This window comes from Silurus meridionalis, chromosome 8 (assembly GCF_014805685.1).
Source record: "Silurus meridionalis isolate SWU-2019-XX chromosome 8, ASM1480568v1, whole genome shotgun sequence".
Classification (NCBI taxonomy): Eukaryota; Metazoa; Chordata; class Actinopteri; order Siluriformes; family Siluridae; genus Silurus; species Silurus meridionalis.
Genome location: NC_060891.1, coordinates 4632818 through 4652222, shown reverse-complemented (window position 1 = coordinate 4652222; position 19405 = coordinate 4632818). Strand labels below are relative to the sequence as shown.

Sequence of the window (19405 nt, the reverse complement as noted above, 5' to 3'; positions counted from 1 at the left end):
TGCTTGATTTGCGGTCAATCCATAGTTAAATAATAAGGAGCAAACTAAAACAGTGAAAAATTTGCACATAATTTAGAAAAAAAACAACAAAAAAAAACCATTGATCTGATGCAGATCGTAACGTTTGTTAGGCCAACAAAAAGGTACCTTTTGGACACGTGACCATCCCCCCATGCCAATGTTGTCTTAAAACGTGTTCATCGATCTTGTACTCATCAAACATAACGATTCTAATCATCTAGTAATGAAGAAAATAATAATTACACCCTAAATGATGTTTTTAACACTGATTTTGAGGGACATGGGGTATATCTGTAGGAGAATGCTGAGGAAGGAGGAAAATAGGAAGGTGGTTTATGGATGTGGTGAGGGAAAACATGCAGGTAGTTGGTTTGAAAGAGGCAGATGTAGAGGACAGGGGGCTGATCACTGGAACACTCATCACATTCATAACAATGAATATACCTGCCTTGCATTATGCAGTTCCCCATGTACAAACAGTTCTGATCTGCCACGCGACCTCTGAACGTGTGTTGTAATATCCAGGCATGAGCTGGAGCCTCCATGCATTAGACTTGTTTGTTCGGCATGTTCCACGGATTCCAAGTTCTGGCGAATTTTGTGCTCGATGCGACATATTCTTTCTCCTGTTCTTCGAACAGTTCCTGAACAATTTGGTGCAATGTTGTGGATGTGTGAGGAGGAGTTACTTGCTAAAAGAGGTCATGAGGAGGTGTAACTTGGTGTGCTTGGCCATTTTTCCAGCTTTTAACACATTAACTTCTGGAACCTGCTGCCTAATATATCCCATTACTTAATAGGTGCTATAATGAGATCAACATTATTCATTTCACCTATTGGTTGTTAAATGGGATTGGCTGATGATGGTAAATGCCTTTTCAGTGAGTTGATGTTTGGGGAAGGTCCATCTATAGTTGTGATTTTCACGTGTTCACAAACATTTTTTAATTGATTTATTTATTTGCAATAAAGATTAGTGTATTTATTCAGACGTAAACTTGGCCTATTTATATGTAGCCAAAGGTTTAGTACAACCAGTGCTCGAATTGAGTCAAGTCTTATGGAGGATCCCCAGTTGTGTAATTCATATATTTTTTACTAAAATAATCTTTGGGACCCCCCTAAGACTATTTTTTATTTGTCATGGGGGTCCCTAATGCCTTATGGGGAGTCCTGGATCCCCCCCAGCCTAAATTCGAGCACTGAGTACAACTACAAGTTAGGTATTCCTAATAAACTGGCAAATACATGCACAGTATATTGAAAGTGAAAAGGGTTCAAACAAACAAACAAAATTCAATAAATGAATAAATAGAAGTAGATAAAACCTCATTCTATCTATTACTCATTCACAGTGGGTCAATCTAAATTGCAGCAGGTTGAAAAATAATAATTAGCAAACATAAATAATTCTAACAAATGCAGACATAAAGCAAAAGTCATTGCATCTAATAATTTCAGAGGAAATTTTGAGAATTTGTTTTTCACATGACACAAAAATACAGTGAATGCAGTTGCACAAATCGCATGTTGTAAACAGTCTAGTGGTTTAAAATAAGCTTTTGTTTTGGATTAATAAGACTTTTGTTCATTTTAAGAACCAGGACACAAAAATCCACACGAATCGTGTACTAGAGGCTTACTTTGTAAATACCTTAATGGATAAAGGCATTATGAGGACATTCCATGCAAATATTCCAAGTCACGCTTTTAAAGCAGAGGACTTTAACCTAGCTAATGCCCTTTCTCACTTTGCTCTACAATTTCATATGCAGTTAGGTAGAATTTTGTAACTTTTTCAACTAAATGATTGCTTGGCATATGTGTGCTAGTAGCTTTAATTACAGAAAATATGTCTGCAATCATTGCAAATCCATGTCAAGGCTAGTGCAAGTGTACACTACCAGTCAAAAGTTTGGGCACACCTTCTTATTCAATAGTTTTTCTTAATTTTTTTCATTTTTAATATTGTTTATTAATACTGAACACATTGTAATTATGACACATATGAAATAATCAATAAATGTGCCAAATAACCCAGATTATGTTTTATTTTTTCGATTCTTTAAAAAACCAAATTTTGCATTGATGAGTGCTTTGCACATTCTTGACATTCCCATAGTCAGCCTCATGAGTTATGGAACCTGGAATGGTTTTCCAACAATCTTGTAGAAGTTCCCACAGGTGTTGAGTACTTGTTGACTGCTTTTCCTTCCTTGGTTTTCCTTACCTGGGTCGGTCCTCATAAGAGCCTTTTTTCATCATATTGTTTCGTGGTTTGGAAGACTACACTTGGGGGGACGTTTAAGTTTTTTTTTCCATAATATGGCTTATACATGCAGTTGTAGTAGCACTAATAGAGCTATTGTCCCTGTACTCACCCTTTTCTCGGCACAAGACAACTAATGGTCTAAAGCAGATTAAGATTAAATGACACGTCACAAATTGACACTTGACAATGCACACCTGTGAGTCGAACACCATTCCAGGTGACTACCTTGTGAATCTGATAAGAGAATGTCATGAGTTTGCCAAGGTGTCTTCAAAGCTAAATGTAGCTACTTTGGATAAAATATATTCAATATATTTAACAATATATAGTTGTTTAATACTGTTTACGACCTAATTTCATTTGTGTTCTTTCATAGTTTGGATGTCTTAAATAAAAGAAAGAGAAGGAAAACCACTGACGGAGAAGGTGTATCCAATGTTTTGAGAGGTATTGTATATATAAAACCTATTCTGGTATTATACAGAATGATTAAGGTACTTTAAATGTTAATGCTCTAATTAACACCTCCCTTAGTCCTTCTAACACTTTTACAGCCACCGACTTACCACACCAAAAGTTTTTCTTGTTCAGAATGTAGCCAGGTGAGTCAGTGAGCCAGGTGAGTTGTTCAACTATAGATAAATGACTCAGTTAAGCAGTGTCCCATACAGTTGAGCTTTGGTGAGACTGTCCTTTCGACTAAGTCCTGTGCTTGTGAATTTTTGGTGCTGTGGAGAAGTCTTCCTATGTGGCCCTGGACTTTGAAGCTGGTAGTGCCGTGCACTGGAAGCATCCAGTGGAGACTGGTGTAATGTTTCGGCTGAGCTCCTCCGGCTTACCTCTACATATTCGTTGCTCACAGTGCTCTCGTTGTCTTTTGGGATTCCAGCAAGGAAAAGGGTGCTCTTATGCTCTTGGAGGCTGTTGTTTGACTGATTCATTGGCCCCTTTTCAGTCTTACACAAGCCAAGACTGTGCTTGGGGCTTGGTGCCAAGCTGGAGCCAGGTGAAGTGGAGAAGCAGGAATCTGGCAACGCTGTGTGGAAAGCGTCGTCTCCTTTCCGCACAGTGCTGTACAGGGGACCTAATTTGGTCTGAGAAGGGCCCATGGCAAAGTGCTGCTCAGAAAAGCTGTAAGGAGAAACACGGCCAGGATTGCGATATGAAAAGCTGTTGATGTCCTCCACACTCAGATGCCTCCAGCGGCCTAGTAGGTCCTCCTCGGGAATACGGATGCTACCGCAGCTGTCTTTTGGCACTCCCGGGGAGCCGGTGCTGTGAGAGGAACTAAGCCGTGTTGAGCGATATGGCTCGCTGTAGCAAGACGGTGTACGCATATAGACTGGAGAGTTACCCTTTTGTGGACTCGAGGTCATATGTTGAAAGCTGTGTGACTTAGGAAACCTGGGGCTCTCCTTGTCATATGACAACGTGCTTTTGCACTCATAATCGCCATCCCACCAGTCCAAGTATAGAGCCAGGTGAGAAGAGGAAAGGGTGCTGCTGGGAGCAAGGCCCTTCTCATCTGAAGCCACACTAAAGCTAGAGTAGGAGCCTGACGTTGGCGTGGAGCCTGCTGCAAATTCGTGTAGAGCCACATCATTAGGAGAGTACTGAGAGTGAAAGTTGTAATCCTCCAAGTGTCTCTCTGTGGAAATCCTCGGTTCGAGAACGCTACCTTGGAGGTCCACGCTCTTCGGACGCCCCTGCCAGCGATCCTGTCGCCCCTCATCCGTGGGACAATACAGTGCCGTGTCACTGCAGTACAGGTCAGAAGATTTATATACACCATGGTGTTGGAGAGTATCTACACTGTTCATTGCGCTTTTTGCCAGAAATTCTGGATCTTGAGGCAGTGGGCTTGGTGAGCGAGTGACTGGGCAGCTACTACCTGGCTCAGGCTTCTCCAGTACTTTGGCGATGACTGTTGACGCAGCATCAGAGTAGGGTGAGTGGCGCAGGGCCTTGCCTCTCCCCTGCCCATGATCTTTTATTTGAGAACTTGCATTTTCTTGGAAGTCATTGGGGAGCTGAAAGAGAAGCACCGAGATTGTTAGGGAGGCAAGTTGAATTAGAAAGTAATCAGGTAGGACCCATGACAATCAGATATGTTATTCATGTAACACACAGGGAACTTTTTATATTGTAATTAGGAATTATAACTGTTAACTGCCATAAACATTTTATTTTAAATAAAACATGTACTGGGTGAACACAGTTGAATAGCATGCTAAAATAATGCTTTTTATTATGATTAATGAGGATTAATAGGGACAAAGTATTGACACCTTTTTTTTCAACTATTTGTGCTTCTTGCCCAAACTTTGACCACAAATGTTTCCTTTACTTGAACTAGGACATCCTAGTACTACATACAGTTGTAGTCTGTATCTTCAGTTATATATCAGTTGTAACCTAGCGTTCCACTGTAGATTCAAAGCTCTTTTGTACGTCGCTCTGGACCCTACACCCTACAGTACATCAATGCCTGACTTTACTAACCCCCTTGTAGCTTAATAAGCACAAACCTTCACAAGCAAATTCTGAAATCTATTGGAACATACTTTCAGTAGAGTGGAGATTATTATAACAGCAAATGTGAATTAGATGTTCACCAATCTTATGGTCAGGTGTCCACCAACTTCATATAGTGTTTTTGAAGATATGCTTTTAACAGTTTTTGGTTTTGCTCTTTTCTCATTCAAATGCGAGCTTAAATGCTTAAATTCATGAGAAATGTGTGAGTGAAACCCAGTCTCCAGACACTACCCTTTTTGTCTGTTTATCTCTTTAATATAAAATAAAATGTTCTTATTAATAGTGTCTCTATGGATATACGAGGCGGTATCAAATGTTTAAAGACTATTTTTAAAACATGCCAGCAGATGGCAGCACAAGGGTGCACACACATTCACAGGGAGCACCGACCTTCATAAGTTAGTGTGCCAAAAGACATCATTCTGTGTATATCAGAAGCTGGACAATTGGTACTATTCTGACCATGTGCGTTACCACGTCTTCTATTCTGAACACGTGTGCACCCCGTCACCGAGCTCTAAACACACGGGAGTTTTACGCAGGAAACTACATGATCTCACTTTTGCACCCACCCCACTAGCCAGATTTGGCTCCTGAGGACTTCAGATGAATATCCAGTTCAAAGGTTGGCGTTTTGGCACCACTGTTGAGATCCAGCGTGAATAGCAGAAGGTGCTTGACACACTTCAAAAAGAAGAGTTCCAGGACACATTCCAGAAGTGGCAGGAACACAGGGAGCACTGTATTGCTGTGCAAGGGAACTATTTTGAAGGTGATAGTGTGTAAACACAGATAAATGCAGTTTTTTTTGTAAACAGAGCTGGTCTCGAAACTTTTTGATACCACCTCGTATGTACAACATTCAATTTATTCGATAGAATTTTGTTTTGCGGTACTTTAAATTATGCATAAGTTCTAGCTCGGCTCAAAAATCAATACAATCAAATACACTTATCCGTTTGTCAGTCCCCGTCCTATTTCCCATTTCCCTAATGACCCTTATACATTACATTGCCCCAATTTCCCCTGTGTGCTTTCAAAATCCGTTTCTCTCCGTCTGTAAATTTGTTTCTTGCTATTCCTTGATATTCTGCCAGCCTTTACACCTCTTCTTGTACTTTTAAATAAAAATAGAGCTTTGTTTTTAATACTAACAGTTTTAGAAATGTATTCGGACCTGCTTTGCTTCTGGATGGACAACTCATCTTTGTTTCTGTTTCATCATCTGGCAGGTACTTTTATTTAAATGACAGCAGCATCCAGGCTTCCAGTCAAAATATAATTAGCAAACGAAGAAAAAGATAGCATTACTTTGCATAATGTTACTTTGGCTGAAAAATGTACTAAGGAAATAATTTTCTTCTAGTCTGGGCTATTATTAAAACAATTTTCCCTTCAATGAAGGAAATATATTGTCGGCAAGCCTGAAGCACAAGCATACGCTCATTAATTTCATTGATTATTATAATTGCTTTGCCTTACAGTACCCTGAAAGAAGGAAAAGAGATTTCTGGCCACAATGCAAGTCAGTTTGACCTGGAAGTCATATAGTGTTATTGTGTCTAGTACTGTATAGTGGGTTTTGGTGAAAAATAGAGCATGAATTACCTTGGACTGCTTCGGTGCTCTGTGATGGGATTTTCCACACTGCAGGAGCTGAGCTACACTGTTGCAGTCCTTCTTGTACAGGTCCTGTGGGAAAACGGCTCGTCAGTACAGTGTCCTAGCAACGGCACTTTCTCGGAATATTCAATATAAGCTTAATTCTGGGTTTATAAAATATGCAGTTCTGACTAGTCACGGAGCATGGTAATGTCGGACACCTATTTATTTTAATTTGCTCTTCCTTAACATTTGGACTGAAATCCCAATCCCAAGATTTTCCCCAATACACTCTTATGAAGTGGGGATTTTTTTTATACATTTGCACCCATATATCCATATTACCTTTACACAGAGAATGACAAGTCATTCTGCGTACACAAGGTTGTGTACCTTTGTGTAAGAATAATAAGGATAAAAAAAAATCTGAAATGTTGTATGCTGTTTGTGCTTTATCTAGTATGACTAGACAGACTAGCTTTTTCAACATGCTAGCAATCATGCTAGGAATGATGGCTACTGTATAATCACCTGAAAATTGTGTTAAGATAATAGAATCTCGAATGAACAAGGTAGATGAAGTTTTCCACATGCTGCATCTAATTTGTTACAATTATATAATTCGAATGAAATTTCCATTTACATATACATTCTGCAGTACTGTACAGTTGTGAAAAGCATTCCACTATATGAAATACTCTGTATGAATATGTATGTGACATAAAATTTTATTTGACCCCACCTACTTAGATATGCCTCTAAATAATGCCTGAGCAAAATGGCATTAAAATGGCAAATGGCATGAGGAAGTGATGGCCATGACCTAGTGAGCCATCCCTGGAATGCATCTGCAAAGTCTTTCAATCTGTTATGAGTCATTGTTCATCATAAGCAGTCTTTAGTTTATAGTTTGAGCTTGCAACCCCATTCATCCTCTCTTGCTCCATTTTTCCCTCGATTCTCTCATTATTTCTTATGTTTGTCCTTTGCAAGATGCACCATTCTGTTCATTTTGCTTGCCTGATTGAATAAGTGAACGCACCTGCTTCTCAGCATCTCATCAGCCTTTAGCACTTAAAACCCCTCAATTCCATGTGCTCCAGGTTTAATCTTCATCCTGCCTGCTTGCTTTATCTCCCTCAGCACTCTAAAGCCACTGCCTCAAACACCAAGCCATGCTTTGTTCATTGTCACACTGTATATCTTGAAGAACATTCTTTTCCAAGGGCAACACCTGATAGTCAGTGAAAATGAAAATCCTTAGATTTGTACAGGTAGAATTAGGTGTGGACTTGCTAGGTTATAATGAAAACCTGCACCCACACTGGCCCTTTGTGGAAACGATTTTTATACTCCTGCCCTAAAGTCTGTTTTCTGCTCTTGGGTCCAAAACAGTCACTGGTCACAACATTTGCTGAGATGATAAATCTCTGACAATGGTATTTGCTGTTTAGTTGTTGTATTATTTTAAATGATTTTCATTTATTATCTCCAATTTGACTAGAAAGTGTGACAGGGTTGACAGGAAGGCTAGCATTCTCAATGAATCTAGCACTGTGCATCATTTTTGTAGCATGAGTACATACTTTTGTAGAGTGGTACATACACACACCTGTTCAAGGTTGGCACAAGAACCAGAGCTGGTGTACCATGCATGAAGATTTCTCATCACTCCTTGCTATATGTAAACCATTACACTATAGCCTATGCAAGACTCATTGTTTTTGTGTTGTAAATCATAAAATATTGAAATTGCTTCAAGAGTCATTAATATAATATACTCCAGTGCATCAATATGTGAAAACAGAAATAGTGAAGAGCCATGTGGCTGGACTTGAGGTCAGGACTAAAATCAATATTGTCAGAGGTGAGAAAAATGTCTTCAAATGAACTGCATAGGAGAAAAGGGGTAAAGGAAGACGAAAGGAGAGACGGAGAAATAATGAATGACGATGTGAAATATTATATTATTATTATATTAATATCTAAATATTAATATTATAGTCTTCAAATCTATCTAGCTAGCTATCTATCTATCTAGCTATATTTTTTGACATACCTGATTTATTCCTAATGTTCTTTAACTCATTGAGCAGATTCCTTTCTATGACTCAAACACATTAAAAAGTCATTAAATGGGAAAAATAGCATTGAAAAGTCTGAATTTGCCCCAACACACTTTTAAACAAGATAAGCTCACAAAATATTATCATAAATGGCTGCACATGGGGTCTTAACATAACACTGTAAATAGCTTTTCTGATGTCCTCATCATATTCTCTGACACAGTGTGGAAGACCGACCCAGGTCCAATATTGTTTGTCTAAATCCTGAAACAACATAACAGCGTTTAATGTTGTTTACTTACAATTCTTAAGCTTAATTTTTACTTAAACCTTTTAAATCATATTTAGTCTATTAAGAATTGTCATTTCAGTTTGAATAGAGGACAAGAAAAATAACTGAGCAAATCATTCTCCTTCACTGACTCTTACTCTAAGGAAGGATCCTCAATCATTTTTAGGTTGCTAATTTTTTAATCATGTTCTTTCCCTTAAGCAATTCTCTGTTCTTCCAATTGGTCTGCTCTTGTTCTAATTGTAATCGTGTTCTAATGCAACCTTCACCCTAAAGAGCTGGTTTGTTCAATATGTAGCATGCTCTCTAACTATTTACATGCAATAATTTGGGAATACAGGAATTCTCATGTTCTGTAAACTGTGTTAATGTACACAAAAAAGAAAAACGTTTGTGGACACCAGACCATGAGATTGCTGTGTGCTTTTTTAACATCCCATTTTGCATTTATTCCCCATTTGCTATTAAATTAACTTCCACCCACTCTTCTGGGAGGATGTTCCACTAGATTTTAAAGTGTGCTTATGGAGATTTTGTGCTCATTCAGCTATAAAGTCAGGTAGTGATGTAGGTTGAGGAGGCCTGGGGTGCAATTCATCCCAAAGGTGTTCAATAGGGTTGAGGTCAAAGCTCTACAGCAGACATCTCAAGATCTTCCACTACCATGCAAACCATATATTCATGGAGATGTACAGGGACTAGCTAACTATGGCATGCAACCCATATCCCAAATGTTAACTGTAATTTTAGTTAAATAAGAATGTTCTCTTACATGATATTCATTTCAGTTTTAATACTGGATAGAAGAACATTGAGGGTCCTGAATAGCATTTTTCCAAAAGTTCTCCACCAGCCTACTGTACCCAACAGACTGACATCCATCTCAGCATATAATTCTAAAGCATCTAATTCCCCTCAATTCCAAAAATATACCTTGATCACCATTCTGAATTCCGAAATTCATTTCAAATCGGTTTTATTTGTATAGCAGCCATTTTTTTAGCATCACATATTCACCCGAAGCAGCCTCACAGAAATAAATAGCTTGGGAACCAATTGAAATTTATTCACTGGAATGCATCCAGAAAGCAGGACGTATCGTCAAGTGTGAAAATCTGAACTAGTAAACAAGTATCATTAGTCACTGTATCACATCGCACTAGACCAGCGCTCTTGTTACATCCTCGGATCTGAATCTAGAATATTAAGCCATTATGTCTCATTCCCACTGGACCCCTAAACCCCAGACATCTATCATCTGCACTCCAGCCTCTGACCTCAATTTTTCTTATGGTGCCCTCAAGACAATTATCACTATCTCATACAGTCTACCATCTGTCAATCCTCTTGGTATTTATTTAGAGCGAGTATGAGCTGCATTTCTTTTCAAAGTGTGGCTTAGGACACAGATTGGTCTAGACATATGGTAATAAAGTGAAGTGTGACCAGGAATTAATGAGTTTAAAAGAAAAAAAAGTAGCTGTTTGTTATTCCATGGTCTTCATGGGTTTTTTTATTATTATAAGAATTCAACTAATGAATGGTAAAAACTTGTAGAAGGGTTTAGTGGTCATAGTGCTTCTTTTGACTTCATTCCTATCCAATTCAATGACCTTGTTTAGATTACTATGTGGTCTGGGTTTGGGTTGCACTCCTATGAAGGTTGATTTCATGAATTTTCCTATAAATGTATGGCACTTAGTATGAAAAATCATGTTTTGGTAGGTTAATAATTTAAGAACTTTAAGACCAAAATCTAAAAAGCTATTCAGACATTATATTTTGTAAGTTCGTCCTCTCAAATAAGGGACAGGACATTTTTGCATGACGACTTTAAAGATGGTGGGTCCAATTTCACGTCACGGTGTGGACTGCGAAAATGGGGGCTTTGGGAAATGATGATGCATTTTGTAGTCATTGCCATGACATTATAAAGAGCCGGAATATAACAAAATGGCTGACGGAAATGACACAGATTTAAGTTTCGCTCATGTGCAGTACAGGAATGTAAACGTTTTCAGATATTTCATTGTGGATGAGCAACTTTTGTGAAGCGTTTGAAAATGAAAGTGTGTACGCAGAGCGTTTTTAGACGAAAACACCATTTTCAAAATTATCTGGATTAGTGTAGATGTAGCCTAAGAAGCACACACTTGCCATTCTTTGTTTCATTAGACAAGTCTCATAAGACCTGTCAGACACTGCAGAAAGGTCCATTAGGATGAGACTGATGACATTTTGGCTGATCTTGTGGAGTGAACCTTCTAAAAATACAGGAACAAGCACATAAAGCTTTATGTGTTTATGTGTAATTATCTCTAAAACTGTTTTGAATAAAATAGTGAGACGGTTGATGAAAGACAGAATGTTTGAGAAGTTTAGAAAGAAATGAGCAAAGTCACTAGTTGCTAATTTATGAGGTGTTCATAGTCAAAATGATGCCTTTTGGGCAAGTGTGGAAGAAAAACTGGAACAGATGGGTTTCAAACCAACAAATCGGTAATTGTATTGAGTCCCTGAGACATATCAAGTTGTTTCGTCGTGCCTAAAAGATTTTAAAAGTTTTATCAGCATTTTTATAGTAAACAATGCATTTGCACCAGTTAATCTGTGAATTGATGAAAAAAAAATGACTTACATTGTCTTCTTTTAGCTTTTTAATAGTGATTTTGGCCTCCATTAAATGACTATTGAGTACGACGATCTCACGAGTGAGTGTCCTTTTCTCCTCTTCATATTGCTGTGTCTAAATAAAGGAGAGAAGAATTCATGGGAGATATGTAAAACCATTTCAGAACACTTCCAGAGAAGTGCAGAAAAGTAAAGAATGTTTTAAACTATAAAAAAAAAAAACTATGTTACGTAAGTGGATAATATGATTTTGGGTGTTCTCCTGGACCTATTTACATTTGCATTTATCTTCTCCTGGTAATGCTTTTTACTCGAAGCAACATACAGTTGAAAAAAATAATAACCGTTATGATTTATGGCCTTTCGATTGGCTCACAAAAATGCTGAGACTAAGTTTACCTCACCTGCATTAAAGTGATAAGTAATGTTGTATTTGGAAAAATATGCTTTATTCCAGTAAGCATAAAATATCCCAGCTTCAGGTTATTCGCTGTTACTCTGATTCCTTTAAAGCCATCATTATTATTTAGTAACCAATTTCCTTTCCTGAATAATGTTTTTTTTTTTTTTTGCTATGCTAATCACCCAATGCTGGAAAATTAGACCTGGTACCTAATGAGAATGAATATTTTACTGTACCTTATTTTTCTGGAATCAGTACTTTATTTCACTATATATAACTTTTTACTTTTACTCAAAAATTTTTACACAAAAAATCTGTACTTTCTATTTCTTACATTTTCAAACCAGACTCGTTACATTAGTTTAGACATGATCGACCTATTTCGCGTCATTGTGCGGATTTTTCAATCTACCACTGGTGTATCATTTCCTGACTCTCACGCACCACAGATGTAGGCTAGCTTATGAAGCTACAACAAGCAGGGCAGAAGGCAACAAAAAAGTATGGGATACATTCATTAGAAAACAACATTTAAAATTATTTAATATCAATATATTAATATGACGTGAGGTCCAGTGACCAGCATGACACTAAACAGGAAGTAGAAATGGGTATTCTTTACTTAAGTACATGTCAAAGCCCAAACTTCTTTACTTTAACTTGAGTGAAAAAGTGAGGCATTACTTAAATTTCACCATTATCTTTTAAAACATAAGTATCTGTACTTCTATTTAAGTAAAGAATGTATGAACTTTTGACATTTCTGCAGAAAATAAGTTTTAAAGGAAATAGGAAAAGATAGAAATGTATTTCCATAGCTATATTCCTTATGTAATGGGAAAAAAAATAACTCAGAATAACTTCCTATGTATTTCTAAATTTATATTCCATCACAGTCCTCACCACCCATCCAGACACACTAGTGCTGTTTTTTCCTACAAACTTATCATGGCTTAATAGACATTTTTTTAAATGATGTTTTTTTCACCTTCACTTTTCATTCATGATTTTTCTCTGGGACTTGCAGCATGAGGAACATTTCTCTTTGAAATAGCTTTTCAAGGAATGAAAAGATGCTACAGTCGCAATGAGAAGTGCTTCTTAAGCTGGCTATCTTTATTTGAAGGATAGAAATTTGTTCCTGGCTACCAAAATTGGAAAAAAAAGGGACTTTTACATTGCAAGAATTTTAGTTGTGTTTCTAGAGCAAGGCAAAGGATGTAAATGTCACATAATTCTTCTGAAAAGTTTTCCTAAAAGTAGTATGGCTTTTGATTCAGCAAACATGCTGTGAAGCGTGAAGTGTTGGCAGTTTTCAGATGATAGGTTTGATGATGGAGTCTAAAATATCTTGTTTTGAAGTCTGGTGACTCTGAAGGCCATAGCATATGATATCATATGTCATTTTTAAGTTTAATAAACTAGTTAGTGATCCTACATGCCTTGTGGATGGGATTATATCCTACATAGATTACATTCACCAGAATAGAAATGTATTGTGTTTGATAAAGACCTTCACAAGGCATGAATGACCATATAATGTAATATTTAAAAGAAATGCCCTTGTCATAGGGCCATTTCTCTCTGAGCCAGCACTGGTTATAAATGATGAGGAGTTTTGGTGGTTGTCCAATGCATATATAACTTGTGTTCAGTTTTAAAGGTCATTGAGATTTACCCATGTAAAACTTTGCTAAAATGTCAATTAATCAGTAGTGGACAGTAACGAAGTAAATGTAATTTTTTTATTTCTTGAGTCGAGAATTGTAAATCTTTTTATTTATGAGTCGATAAAAACAGGTCACGCAGCAAGCCACCAATCAGGGTAGAGCGAGTGCTCTGTTTTGAACATTATTTTGCGCTTGCTGGTATCTACTCAGCACGAACATACAGTTCAGCATCAGTTCAACAGCAAGCAGAACATTTTGAGAGGAATGAATGATGGAAGAAACTCCTGACTCGAGCTTGCTACAACACCTGTGGCCTTATTTGAATGATTTTCTTAAAATAGTTAAAAAGAAGGTTTTGGGCTTATAATAATTTTAATAAATGTCAATCAGTGTTTGAATCATTAATATCATTCTATTAATAGATTGGTGTGTTAATAGTAACATTAGAGTTACTCGCAAACATCCTGAACCATCTAGAGACGTACCAGTGCCAATTGGATCCCACTATATGTGTGGAGTTTTAACATTGGACCTCCTGGAGTGTTTAAAGGCTCTGGCATGGAGAAGCTGTTGCTGGATCTGTGATGATCACAAATGTTGAGCTCAGTAGCTCCTACTTTTATACCAAAGACTGTAGAAAGAACATTTACTTATAATCTTATACTCCAGTACTCATGTTAGTTCTCACTCTCCAGTGTTCTGTATTGTTGAAAGATTTATGATCAAACTCTTGATGTCACCCAAATGAGGATGGGTTCCCCTTTTGAGTCTGGTTCCTCTCAAGGTTTCTTCCTCATAACATCTAAGGGAGTTTTTCCTTGCCACAATGACCACGGCTTGCTCATCAGGGATAAATGCACACCATTCACCTTCACTGTTGATTTCTGTAAAGCTGCTTTGAGACAATTTCTGTTGTGAAAAGTTTTCACTGCAAGATCAACTGATTATTTCACAAAGGGGCTAATATGAGTTCAGATAGAAACCCAGGGTTCATCAAAAAAAAACACGGCAGAGTCTTCTGGCCAATTACTTATACATACAAAGCAAACTTAAAGCCAAAGTTGCTCTTTTGTTTAAGTACATTTATATCATCATGGCCATGTGGTGATATAAATGGATACAGGATACAATGAAGCAGTGTACAAAAAAAAAAAAACCAACCTGCTTGAAGGCCAAAGAGGGGCTGGGATTTAAACTGACAATTTTCCAGTCAGAAATTCACAATGCATCACTTTTTCCTGAAGTGTTTGCTAGCTAGTCTTGAGATCTTTTTTTAGTTTGGCTTTCTGTTAGAGGGGTCTTAACTATTAAATGAATACTGACCTGCTATTGAGGAGGTTGAAGGGGGTACAGGACATGGATATAGAGGTATAGAGGGAAACCCAACTCTGGCTGATTTATATGTGCTAGCTGACCACACTAGCTGCATATATCCTGAGCTTTCAGACAGGATGTAATAGACACAAATAGGCAGACATGTATGGGGTGAAAAGAAACATCTGTACCTGGAAACTTCTGCCACTTATGAAGTGTTGTGCTCCAAAATAGCTTCAATAAACTACCATTACCTCACATATTCAGCTATGCCATGTTTTTTGCACTTTTGTAGCTAGTATTCTTCACCAATCTTTGAATTTCATCGGCCTGTAAATCATAGCATTTTACTTCTCAAGTACTTTCCTTTATATTATGTGCTTCTTGTCAGAATGTCAGATTTCCGTCTGTGTTTTGATTTGTTTATTCAGTGCACCAAAATTTAGCTTGATCTATTTTTGCTAACTCTAGCTCTCAAATGTGTTTCCAGAGATTCCTTGTTAATGTATAACATGTTAGTTAGCTATCCTTTGGACAGGTGTCTCACCTTTTGGTTAAAGTTCTCCTCTAGTTCCTGATTTATCCTCTGCAGTGCTGTATAACTGCTTTGTATCCTGCAAGCAAATAGAATAAGATAAGTTAGAATAATTTGTAATACTTCACTGGTTTGCTCAAAGTAATTCACAGAGAATACCGTCACAGATATAAATCCTGGCACAAATGATTAATGATTATGGGTTTAATTTCAGTTCTTTGCAAGGCACTTGAGTGTATTTATATTTTCTTTTAGCACAAACCAGATTCTACTCTTGGTGGGATTCCAGCGTGTTAATGAAACGCTGTGTGTGACCTTCTAATCTTATCTTTTCAAGCATCCGGTCTCAAGTTAATTGTGAAAGTGTGCTCATTTACTTGGGGGCGAGAAAAAGAAGCACTTTATTGTTTTTTTGTTTTTTTGTTGTTTTTTTTTGCTTTGAGGGTGGTAATTTATAGTTTTATATGAAGGAGTTTTATTACACAAGGCCTGTCTGTTGCAATCAAGCTCATAATACTGCTTGCGCATTGGGTTTTTTTTTTTTCACAAATACACACACACACACACACACACACCACTAAATTGTTCAGTTAAATAATAATGCAATTTAGTTTAAAGTTATATTCATTATAATGCTTTAAATTTGATTAAACAGTAGTTTCTGGCTTTTAATAGCTTTAAACAGGCTTTAAATATGCAACGAGGAGCTGTTCATTTTACACACTTTACAGGGTGATGGCAGTGTTGTGCTACAGAAATGTTTCACATGGGAAAAGATGACTCTGTTTGCTATGAATAATCAGGCATTACAGCTGCTGAGCTCCTCAGGAACTCGGGAAGCATTTATTTAGACAAAATCCAACGTATGCAGCAAATTCTGTATGTGGCTATTAAGGGTTTGTGTGCAAACTAATCCTGACCATCTGCTTTGCTCAGGAAGTCTCATAAAGAATGCACAACTATTATAATCTTCCTGCGCTTCCTAAATCGATTATTTCGGCAGGTTAGATTGAGTGATGCATGATGAAGAGATTTTTGAATGACCATTCAGGACCAGGATGAGTTCCTCTCCCCACAGCTTCAACAACCAGTAGCCCTGTTCAGTACTTTGTTTAATCTTAAAAGAGAAAACCTGCGTAGCTTGTCAGTGAATTTCTCCAGCTCTTCCTGGGCCCGTTTCAGTTCCGTCTCCAGGTACTGCTTGGTGGCATCAAACTCACACTCCAGCATCTCCAGTTTATGGGTGGTGTAGGTCAGCCGCTTCCGTAGGTCCTCCTTTTGTTCCTGCAATGAACTGCGCATATACAAGCATCTGAAGACAATCTTATACTTCTGACTTTAATTTACTGCTTTCTGAGTAGCCAAACGCATACACTGCATGCCACCTTTAAGTAAATAATACATTTCATTGCAATATGCAACTCTGACTGAAAAGATTGGTTAATCGAGGTGTAAAACAGAAAGTTTTGATGAAACCCAGCAGCTCAGGAAAGCTCTTTAATGAGAAATGAAGATGGCATGGTAATGATTTCCCTTAATTGGCAAAACATGCACAGCTTTTAATTATCTAGAACAGGTTCTTTCACTCTAACAGGAAAACCGAATTCTTTTTTTTTAATTGGGGAAAGTGATTGGGATTGCTATTAGAGGTTTTAATTGGTATAAGACAATGGAAAGTGTGGGAGAGGTCGGAATAAAACACAGAATAGTGCACAGATTATAAGGAGATTAGACTCAAGGTATAATATACAGTGAGGAAAATAAGTATTTGAACACCCTGCTATTTTGCAAGTTCTCCCACTTAGAAATCATGGAGGGGTCTGAAATTGTCATTGTGTCATCGATTTTAAAATTACAACATACCTATTACAGGAATGTTTAACTTAACAGGTCTAAGTCAGCCATAAAACTGTGTGCTGATTGGTTATCCTGATACCTGGGCTGCAGCCTATACCGTGCTTTTCTTCATTTACACAACTTTAGATCTGTTACAGGGGGCACTCGTTTCCCATCTTTTGCAGCATCATCTATGTTAAACAGACCAATCTTGGGGTTCCAGCCCACCAAGGTCAGACATATATATATTTATTTCCCATCAATAAACTCTAGCTGTCTTTATTACTGAATATAAACTTGAGTTACATTGGAAACAATGTAGTTTATATGGTAATCCTCTACACTACAAAAAATATTTATAGAAAATATAAGATTATTATCAATGTATTTCAGGCTGGTCCTCCTAAGCAAGTCTACAACTCAACCATAACAAGCTTGGCTACTGTATATGACCTGACCATATAAAGGTTACCACAAAGCTGAAAGTACAAAATTGTCTAGAAATCTGTTCCAGAATGGTGTTGCCTCTGTGTACAAAATGAGGTCAAGAAGTTCTAGAAGAAATTAGACTCACTGAATGAACCTCAAACACCTTTAGAATAAATCGGAACACCAACCTCATGCCATGCCTTCTTCCGAAAATCAGATCCCGTGCTCTTATGTGATTGAGTCCTAGTACTTAGCTCTGTGTTCTGTTATGTAACTTTATGTTGTGTGATGTAGCTCTATGTTGTTTAATGTAGCACCAGGGTTCTGGAGGAATGTTGTCTCATTACACTGTGTACTGCGTCAGCTATATGGTAGAAATGACAATAAAAGCTTCTTGACTTGACTTAAATGGACCAAACTAACTAAGAATCTAATAGGAAATGGGATGTTAAATGGTCAGGTGTCCACATAATGTGAACATACAGTATAAAGAGCATAGGTGAGATTTTTGGAAGAATGGCATGAGTAAACATCCACTGGGGTCTCCAAGGCTCAGTTCATCAACACTTTAGTTAATGGAAGATGAAATTGCTATGATGATGAATGTTTTTTGTTTTTTAATTGGATTCTGTTTACTCTTACCTCCTTTTTTGATGTTTACAACCATTTCGAGAGGCTTTTTGTGAAGTTTTCCCAATATATATTTTTTTCATGTTACTTTTCACTTTTTTCTTGTGTGTAGTTATTCCCTGGTGTGAAAGCAAACCCTACGTTTTCCTTCCCATATCAGACAGTAATTTTCTGTCAGGATTGATCCTGATAAAAAAAAAGAGAGAAAAGAAAACACTGCTACCGTCATGTACAGACTGATGAACCCTGAACAACAATTTTAATAAGTTATTAATTTGTTTATAGTATTTTGTCAGACCTACAGTATTCTATACATTTATTACATTAAAAATACATATAGGATAGAATTTAAGCACAATCCAGAAAACAGGTTAGTTTAAGTAAAGAGAAAACAAAGACACCCTATACTTTGTGTGCCTCAAATTTGTGGTAAAAGTTTAGGGAAGAACCACCTTTGGCTGGTAAAGTCAGTGTTCCAATACTTTTTTTCCATATACTCTATTCCCAGGAAGTGAAAACAGCCAAATGTGGTTCTTCCTAAACTGTAACAAAGACAACTTTATAAAAAGAAAAAATCTTGAGAGGCCTGCTGTATAGCTCTGACATCATACCTATTGGGATGAATTGGAGCGCTGACTGCACCCAGACCTCACCCTACATCTACTAACACCCTTGTGACTGAAGGAGCACAAATCTCCACATTTACACTCCAAAATCTAGTGGAACATTTTCCCAAAGAAGTGGCTTTTTTTTTTTATAATTTTGAAATAGGATGTTTAGAAAGTGCATATAAAATCAACCAACAGACCTTTATTTTAATTACATTTATAGCTCAATATAGCTTGTTAAGAATGACTTGAATGACTTTAATTTTATGTCCAGCTACAATTAAGTAACTGTTCATTCTATAACACTATTTATGCAGCAGTATACAATGGGCAGTACAAGATGGTATTGGGACTAGTTTTGTAACACACCAACAGATGACAGCACAAGGTTGCACGCACAGTCACACAGAGCACCGACCTTCATAAGTCAGTGTACTAGAAGACATCGTCCAGTGTACATCAGGACCCATGCAACTAGAGCTGTTCTTACCATGTGCATTAACACATCTGCAATTTCACTATGGACAGCAAATTAGAAGAAGGAGCAAACGTGAAATT

The 19405-nt window shown here is 37.3% G+C and overlaps 1 protein-coding gene across 2 annotated transcripts in view; it reads right to left on the bottom strand.

Annotated features, from left to right (window-relative positions):
* Window positions 1-349: 349 nt before the first annotated feature.
* LOC124389943 (brain-enriched guanylate kinase-associated protein-like) overlaps window positions 350-19405 on the bottom strand; it is a 32412-nt gene continuing 13356 nt past the window's right edge. For both annotated transcript variants that reach the window (XM_046855551.1, XM_046855552.1), the window contains 5 exons: window positions 16477-16638; window positions 15357-15423; window positions 11430-11537; window positions 6440-6523; window positions 350-4323 (listed from right to left, as the gene is read on the bottom strand). In XM_046855551.1, the coding sequence (XP_046711507.1) occupies window positions 2941-4323; window positions 6440-6523; window positions 11430-11537; window positions 15357-15423; window positions 16477-16638 (1804 nt within the window). In that variant the 3' untranslated portion in view covers window positions 350-2940. The remainder of the gene's footprint in view (window positions 4324-6439; window positions 6524-11429; window positions 11538-15356; window positions 15424-16476; window positions 16639-19405) is intronic.